We start from the raw sequence: 9,162 nt of genomic DNA, 5'->3' as shown, positions 1-9,162 counted from the left end.
GCCGTTTAAATTAAGAGTTTAATCTTAGAATGAAAAACAAGAAAGATAATTCTATGAAGTGCACAGAACGACGAAAGTTGACATGGAGTCCATGTCCTAGAAACGATGACATCGAAGATTTATTTTGCATCTAAAACTTGAGATCCCTCAAATGTATCATTTCATCATGTGCTCTAAGTCAGAGAATCTGTCTCGAGAAATTCCATTAAATCTGTAGGGGGAAACAAGAATAAAAATGAAGTGAGAAAGTGATGGAAAGGAAATGGTCATTACTGAGCTATCATGGTCAAAGATTCACAAACACAAACCTGGGAGGAGACTGCCCATTGCAGTCATGTCCCATTGTTTGAGGCTTGACAAAATGGAGGCAAATTTGGCACAGGAGAGCCATGTATTTTTACATTTCACTACTCGCACATACATTTAAGTAAGAGACCTTTAAAGTATTTTCCCCCAAACATAAACAAGCACCAAGCTCTCTGCTGCACTCCACCCACATAAATGTTGTACTTACAAAGGAAAGGAATGAGGCCGGCTCCTGGAGCTCTCTTACTTCAGTCTTCAAGTCATCAAGTGTCAGCATCATGCATGCCATATTTAGATACAATGCAAAGCTTCCTCTATGTCATTATGCTCCAAAGACACCCCCTCATTGCACTGCATCATTTTCCATTTCACCCACCGTGATCTGCATCTGAGTTTACCCATTTAGTGCTAAATGAGGATTAGTTTCGTCTGATCAAAAAGGGTCCATGCAATTTTCACACTTTTTTTAAAAAAAAAGCCCATGTGTGATTACAGTGACTTTGCCAGTTGCTTTAACGTCAAAAGACAACAAAAACATCCCTCCCCAAAAAAATTAAATACAGCAGACAAGCTAACTTGGCCAATTTTTGCACTGCAAGCAATGGCTTTGGTCACTAACTGACCCAAAAGATGGGTGAAGAGGAGCACAATGACTCCCCAATTCTAAAATGCACAGCATTGTACCGGAATGAAGCAATTAAACATTTGAAGACATTACGAAAAACAGTAGAGAGACAAGACAGACAATCTACCTTGTAAAGTTTTCATAGGAATATGGTCCCACTTCACAGGTTCTGGAGGAACACATACTAAGTGTCACAAACATTGCAATACCGGTCTCCCCAATTCTAGATTATGAAAAGCTCCAGATCAGCTGGAAAGTGGACTTGCTTGTTGGAATACATGTTAGATAGAGCTTTAACAATACTCTATGGCATGTGGAGGGGAGGGAGATTGTAATCTTAAAATGAGTTCAAAAGAAAGCAAAAAGGTCCCATAGAAACCCGATTCGCTCCCCCCACATCCCAGTTTCAAGACAGACTGAGGCAGGATAATTTCCTCAATTAAAAATGCCTAACTTAATTTTGGGGGGGGGGGGGGGCGGGGAAGGAGAAAGAGAGGAGAGAGAGAAAAGACTGGAGGAGTCACACTCAAAACAACAAAATTACATGGTGTTAATGCAGGACCTAAACAAGATATTAGCTTGTCAAAAAAAAAATTCAGCAAACAATGTTACCTGATAATTCAATGTCCCCCAGTTGACATGCATCCATTAGTTCGTCAGCAGGAAGATCAGTAGATGGTCTACAAGGGGGAAGGGGATAGGGTGCAGAGGAACAGAAAGCAGAGAAATCTCTCAAATCCAAATAAATTTTATTCACAACTTTAATGCTGCTGTTTTACATCACAATCCAATTAGAGGAAACCTGGGAGATATGGGGGGAGGGTGGGGGGATTTTCCCATAGTGCAGCAGGCCGGGAGAATCTCGCAGCGGACAGATTTCGCACATGCGTTTCCCCCGCGATAGTCTCCCAGCGCTGGATTTCCGGCGGCTTCTGCTCCACACCAGAGATTGGCGGGGAGCCGCATATACTATGCAACTGTTAATTGCAATGCAACTTCAATGCCATTAGCGGGCCCAGGACTGAAGCCCCCATTCCCCCCCCACGCCAGGAGTATTTCACCCCTGCGGGGTTTACAGCTCCCCATTTTTGGGGAGGTGTCAGCTCGAACCCCACTGGAGAAGGGTTTGTTGGGGGGTGGGGTAATGACTGAGGCCCCCCAGAGGGTCGGGCGCCATCTGGGCATTGCCACCTTAGCAGTGCCAGCCATGCACCCTGGCAATGCCCAAGGGGCAAGGTGCCAATGCCCAGGGGGCACCTTGGTACTGCCCACTGGGCATGCAGCAGTGCCAAGGTGCCCCCTGGGCATTGGCACCTTGGCACACAGTGTCCCACTCAGCACGCCGATTTCAGCCTCTCCAGCAGGATAGGCCCTGCCCACTGATTTATTATATATACACTAGTGGCCTCTGCAGTGCACAGGGTGTCGGAGATTCTTCTTGGAACTCCTATTGAAAAAGCCAGTGTGAATTACTCCAGTTTTCACGCTAATTCGACACTTAGAATTTTTTTGGGACAATTCCACCCATTGTCTCCTCGGGGGTACTCTGACTTGGTCTAAAGGCAGTAGGTTCAAACCTCAAACCAGAATTTGAGCACAAAGATCATGGTTTACACATCAGTGCTGCATTCTATGTGCTGCATTGTCAGAGGTATCATCCTATGAAAGAAATGTTAAACAATGGCTTGGATTGTTCTGACGGATATTGAAGATCCCTACTATTTCTAGAAGTCCCCCTGTTGTCCTTCCAGCAGGATTAAGAGATTTCGTAGTCATCTCATTGTTTGCTGTGCGACAGTATCATGTACAAAATGGCTGCTGCAGTGGGGAATCATGGGATATGTGACAATATGGGCAACCATGGGAATTTATAATATACAGGCTGGGGAGTGCAAACATTAAATAGCTGATAATTATAATTTGTTAGAGAAGTATGAGGCATTGAGTCATTCTCAAGATAAACCTGAAACAAGACATGACATGGGAAATGGGAACTGGATGAGTAGCCACAGCTAAATAGCTTTGGAATAATTAATTGATTCATAGAACAAAAGAATCCATATGTACGTTTTGAAAAATGTTGAGACGCCTTGTCTCGGCTATGCCTGGGAGATCTCTCGTGTGCATACTGATAAAACTTTTTGATTTCTTTACAGCTAAACGTTGAGTGTCAGTACTTTGATACTCCCACTGCCCATCAAAATAACTCATTGCATGAGAAGTGATTTGGGGTCATTCAGAAAGGCATGATCAAGTACTGCAATTATGCAAGTTCTTTGTTTTAATTCCAACACAGTAACCCAAGTGATAGTTTGGAAAGCAGCAAATTCTTCAGGCTTCACACTTGCATTCGCCATCTGTATCAAAGTTAAACTAGGGGCTTGCAATGAAGTGTAAAAGGTATGGGTGGAACAGAACTTTTAGCTCTTACTACCTACGCAACGCCTGCAGGATACACGACGGTTCCATTTTCAGAGCCTTAGTAACACTGACAGCCTTTAAGCCAGCCATGCACACCACTGTACTCTCTCCCTCCCCCCCTGCCCCCCCCATCATGAATACAAGCCTTATAGAGCAATGCACACAGACAGGGCTATATTCAAAATGATTTGCTCACCTTTCTGATACCACAATTAATCGGGTTTTCAAGTATTTGTTGTTTCGAAATTCTGCAGATAAAGCACAAGGCATTTTTAGAGAATTACAATTCGATTCCATCAAGTGAATTTGGTTTATGGTAGGGAAATGATTTTAATGCCTGCAGTATCTGCTGACTCAGGTAATACAAGGTTTCCTGGCTCAAACTTTTAGCTCATGCCCTGTGATGCTGACATACCATTACAGAACTATTTTATTCAAATGTCAGCAGATTTCTGTAGAATGACCATACACCATTTAAGTGGTTAGCACTGTTGCCTCACAGCACCAGAGACCTGGGTTTGATTCCCCGGCTTGGGTCACTGTCTGTGTGGAGTTTGCACATTTTCTCCGTGTCTGCGTGGGTTTCCTCCAGGTGCTCTGGTTTCCTCCCACAGTCCAAAGATGTGCAGGTTGGGTGGATTGGCCATGCTAAATTGCTCCATAGTGTCAGGGGGACTAGTTAGGGTAAACGCATGGGGTTACGGGAATAGGGCCTGGATGGGATTGTGGTCGGTGCAGACTCGATGGGCTGAATGGCCTCCTTCTGCACTGTATGATTCCAAGTACATTTAACTGCTAGTGAACACTTCAGCTCAGATCTTCCTACTTCTTCCCCCACCCAATTCTATTATTACCAATTTACATTCCTTACGTTAACTATTGTACAAATTTTATTTACTCTTCAAGAACTTGCTGCTGTTCAGATCTCACTCCAGAAGTAGATCTACATTGACTAAAGTTGAGCCCCAATTGACGGAAAAGTGAGTCCAACTGAAGTAAAAAACCAAAGAGGTTGATATGGTCAGGCCAGAGGGATTTAAAAAATCTTAAATTCAGAATCCTTTACCAACTGAGGTATGAATAAATAAACTTTCCCTAACAGTGTGAAAGAACAAACCAGAGAGTTGTTCAGAAAGTTACAGTTTGACAATCTGAATACACTCGAGTGGAAATGAATGTTGCTTCTCACGGATTGAAATACCTGCTTCAGATGATTCGGAATAATATTTCCCAAATGCCTCATCCTTGGGAATGTTTGGGTACAGATACAACAGAGGGTGCTCGGGGACGTTCTCATCCGCTATCACTTTGTAGAAGCGGAGGATTTCCGAAAGAGGGATGTTAGTCAGGTGAGCCTTGGTGTACGGCTGCACGGATCGGATTTTGAATTCTCCTGTTAAAGAGCATGAAACAGACCAGTAAGCAGAGCAAAACAAACTATTTCAGAATTGTCAGAAGAGTCACTTTACATTTGCTCAGAAAATAAGATCAGACATAACATTCATAGTAACAGGCAGTCATAGTAGAAACAAGTTAGGTCCCAAAATCAAGAGCTCAGGAAGAAATCCTTGTACAATTTCAAAATCATCGACAGTCCCTCAAAATCGAGGATGACGTCTGTCTCTCAGGCTTGGTGAGTCTTCAGATGCCGAGGAGCCCGATTCTGGATCCACATGGGGAATGGAGTTCGCGGCCCTGGGTTGGCTTCCCTCTCCTTCCTCTGCTGCCGCCGTTCTGCCTCATTCAAGTCACTGAGCCTCGAAGCGGCTTACACCTTGATAGACCAGGTAGATCTATGCAGAGCGTTCACAGCTTTCTCCTCCCAGTCAGTGGTGTTAATGCCGCCGTGCTTTAGGGAAGCTTTGAGCATATCCTTATACCTTTTCCCTTTGGCCACCTTTAAGAGGGTTGGTTAATGGAGAGCTGGGAGAAGAGAACCTGCCAAAGGTGGTGGTTACTGGGCATCTGGACATAATGGCCGGTCCACTGGAGTTGGTTCCACACGAGCAGGGCTTCAATGCTGGTTGACACAGCTTCATGGAGGAAGCTAGTGTTGATCCAGCAGTCCTCCCATTTTATCCCCAGGATTTGAAGCAAGCACCACTGATGGAAACTCAAGGATATTAACATGGTGTACAACAGCCTTATAAACCACACATCCTTGTTTAACCCTGGTCCCGACGTGAAAGATGTCAGTTTCAGATCCGCCACTCAGGACAGAGTCATATTGTCATGCAGAAATCTCAGGATAGTGACAAGCTTCAATGGGCAATCGAAGCATTGGAGAACAATCCAAAGAGCTTCGCACAATTTAAAGAATCAACCACTTGGTTCAGGTCAATGAAGGCAAGGAAGAATTCTTGGTTTTTGCCTGGCATTTTTCCTGGATCTGCCAAGCAACAAAGGCCACGTCCTCTATACCCTGGGATGGTCGGAAGTCACACTGGGTTTCCAGAAGGATCTCCTCAGTGGCAGGACGAAAGTGGCTCAAGGAGGACGCGGGCCAGAATCTTACCCACAACGGACAGGAGAGAAATCCCCCTGCAGTTTTTGCAATTAGATTTATCCCCCCCTTCTTATGGATAGTATGGTGGTCATGTTCTTGAGATCCCAGGGGAAATTCTCTTCATCCCGGGGGAGTGGAGTCATGACGTGAGCCGATAGCTGACAGCATGGCAGCTCTCTGTGGGTATACTGTCTGGTCCACAAGCTTTGTTGGCTTTCATCTGTTGGATGGCCTGCTCGAGCTCATCGATGAGTTGGTGGATTACCGTGACGGTCTCCTCTGATAGTGGAAAACAGGTTGAGGAGCCGTTTGAAGCAATTTCTAAATAGTAAACTTTGAATGCAGTCCTGTTGAAAATTGTATAGCTGTGTTAAATTTACTCACTTTAAAACAGGTAACTTGTAGTTTTACACCAAGCTTATATTTAAGTCATATCATGGAAGGAAAAAGTGGTGAGGATTTCTACAGTTCTGCCATCCTGGGAAAGAATCAATAGGATACAGTGTGACGAGTCCTCCTATTGATTACTGTAAAGTTGGAGGGAAGAGAAAGTAGTACAAAGCAGATCTCAGGAAAAAACAAAAAATATCACAGAAGCAGTGACCATAGTATATCATAAAACAAGTGTTGGAAGAAGAGGCTTCCCAATCCTAGTGGCAGTATTCTCAAAATTAAACAATTAGGGTAAAGTCCATGATTGGCGGATTTAAGAGGCAAATTAAATTTATCTGCCCTGTTTAGAAAGGCTACTTGCTTCTTTGGGTGATGCAGTTTATCATTGTTAATTTACACAATGTTAAGCCACTGTCAGATTTCCAGGGGCAACACTATAGGTACAAGCCAGTTGTGCAAGTCCCTAGCTGCTCACACATACTATTAAAGGATACTGAAAGTTAGAAATCATAGAAACCCTACAGTACAGAAAGAGGCCATTCGGCCCATCGAGTCTGCACCGACCACAATCCCACCCAGACCCTACTCCCAAATCCCTACATATTTACCCACTAATCCCTCTAACCTATGCATCTCAGGACACTAAGGGCAATTTTTAGTATGGCCAATCAACCTAACCCGCACATCTTTGGACTGTGGGAGGAAACCGGAGCACCCGGAGGAAACCCACGCAGACACGAGGAGAATGTGCAAACTCCACACAGACAGTGACCCAAGCTGGGAATCGAACCCAGGCCCCTGGAGCTGTGAAGCAGCAGTGCTAACCACTGTGCTACCGTGCCGCCCAAGCTCACCCAAGCTTATGTGCATCTCTGTCAGTGATGATAACGGACACTGGTGTACAATTCCTGGGACATGCCTAAGCAATCAATTCATTTTTAAGGGTAAATTCCTTATTAAAAAAGTGAACAGATGTTAGTACGGGAGATTGGAATGTTTCTCCACCCAGTGTAGTCAGTATTCCAGGTATAGAGTATATTTGTGCCCCTTCTCTCACCAGAGGGTTTGGCTGCCATCTAGAAAATGGTATGCTGGGATTCAAATCAAACAAGGGAATGGCTTTGTGGCCTGATGTAGAATGGAGATGGATAAAGTTGGTTTGTGCATGCCTTTAAGAGGTCAAAGCTGTTTTTGTTCTCATCACGATCACTTGAAGAAATTGACCCACACAAAAGCTGAAACTCGGAAGGGTAACCCAGACCCCATTCGTTTCAAGCGCACAAGAATCCTCACCCCACTTACTGCCCCAGTCCCCAGCATTTACCCATTCATTATTTACCATTGGTCAAGTGCTCCACCCATGAGAAAGTAATGCCGCCATCCTTGCAGCTCTCACTGAAGCGAAGCAGGAAAGTGCCTGTTGGCTTCCTTTTCAACAAATTGCGTTCTCGCTTTTTGCTCAAAAATCCAATAATGTTCCTGGAAGACAAGAGTACACAAACCAACATCAGCCACTTGAAAACACATTGCTTCATTGCCTTACAGATTGGTGGGGAGAGAACGGGCAAGTCCAGTGGTATTTCCCTAGCTCTGTAAATTTATTACTAATTACCCTGTATGAATTGTCCATGCAATCTTCCACCGAAGACACCTTTGAAATTCTCGGATAAAGTCTGTTATTTAATCTGTACAGTGCTACAGTAGGAAGGACTGAATTCTTGAGCACTGACAAGTTCTCCAACAGCCCATGCTCTGCTTCAGCCAGACTGGTTAAACTTTACAAGACCGCAAATATCCACACAGGCAGCAATGCCCGAATCCACTTTACCAAACAGCAGGGAACACTGTGTATGCCAAACTTGCCTTCCTACCCAAATGGAACAATATATTTAAGACAGAACAGGTTAAGAGACAAGGCTATTCACATATCAGTTAAAACTAAGATTTGAACACATTCCCTCAAAATGGGACCGCGATGTTTAATTGGAACTACAAGCAAGTTATTCCATATTTTCCCCAATTAGCAGACTATGGCCCAGAGGGCAGATTGCCACCATCACCAAATCCTTGCTGGACTAATGGAAACACAAAAGGTTTTCCCTGCTTTTCTTATTCAATAAATACACCCTGCCCTTTTGGGACATAACTTCCACTCTACAGTAATATGGGTGAGATCTGAGAACCAGAGCTCTGAAGAAGGGTCATCCAGACTTGAAACATTAGCTTGATTCTCTCTCCATAGATGCTGTCAGACCTGCTGATTTCGGTTTTGTTTCTGAAAACCAGAGGCTTTTTATTAAATTCTTTCTCGCTCTCTCAACATCTAGCTGATTTTGAACCAAATTTGACAGGTTTCAACTTCACGTTGCTGCTGTTCAGCAGAGTAGAACTGAATGTCACGAAGGGAAGCATAAATCTGTTCCCAGGGTTGCTTCAAATACAAAAACATAACACTAGCTCACATCTTAAGTGATGAGGCAACTGTATTGGAGGGCTCAATTGACCACACAAACCTAATGGTGCGCAAATCTCTCTTTACAATGCCTTAAAAGTACAAGGGGGGGGTCATTCATTAATGCCTCTATTTTCTGTCAGTGATCAGAATACAACACTGGGAATGAACCCCAATCATCTTACCCATCATTCCAGATATCCTCCAGGTATTTCTTAATAAGCTCTAGGATGCCTTGCAACCAGAGCCAAAAGGAAAAGTTCTGATTTGGTAAATTCTCCTGTAATAAAACATTCAAAACAAAGAAATGATTAATACTAACCTGCCAGTATGCACAATGCCTGCATCAGGACTCTCAAGCAACAATAGGAACAGAATATAAAATCTAAAGTACAGAAGGAGGCCATTCAGCCCATCATGCTTCTGCAGCCTCCTAGGTGGCTTTCAATTAGTTCCTAT

General features: G+C 43.9%; 1 protein-coding gene across 8 annotated transcripts in view; it reads right to left on the bottom strand.

Annotated features, from left to right (window-relative positions):
• LOC144482011 (signal transducer and activator of transcription 1-like) overlaps window positions 1-9,162 on the bottom strand; it is a 53,449-nt gene continuing 44,287 nt past the window's right edge. For 5 of the 8 annotated variants that reach the window (XM_078201263.1, XM_078201262.1, XM_078201268.1 and 2 more), the window contains 7 exons: window positions 8,889-8,983; window positions 7,591-7,730; window positions 4,554-4,745; window positions 3,549-3,600; window positions 1,544-1,611; window positions 1,059-1,100; window positions 1-211 (listed from right to left, as the gene is read on the bottom strand). In XM_078201263.1, coding sequence (XP_078057389.1) covers window positions 174-211; window positions 1,059-1,100; window positions 1,544-1,611; window positions 3,549-3,600; window positions 4,554-4,745; window positions 7,591-7,730; window positions 8,889-8,983 — 627 coding nt within the window. In that variant the 3' untranslated portion in view covers window positions 1-173. The remainder of the gene's footprint in view (window positions 212-1,058; window positions 1,101-1,543; window positions 1,612-3,548; window positions 3,601-4,553; window positions 4,746-7,590; window positions 7,731-8,888; window positions 8,984-9,162) is intronic. The other 3 variants (XM_078201269.1, XM_078201266.1, XM_078201267.1) reach the window with 1 other exon arrangement.

Source organism: Mustelus asterias, chromosome X, assembly GCF_964213995.1.
Source record: "Mustelus asterias chromosome X, sMusAst1.hap1.1, whole genome shotgun sequence".
NCBI lineage: Eukaryota > Metazoa > Chordata > Chondrichthyes > Carcharhiniformes > Triakidae > Mustelus > Mustelus asterias.
This window is presented reverse-complemented; position numbering and strand designations above follow the sequence as displayed.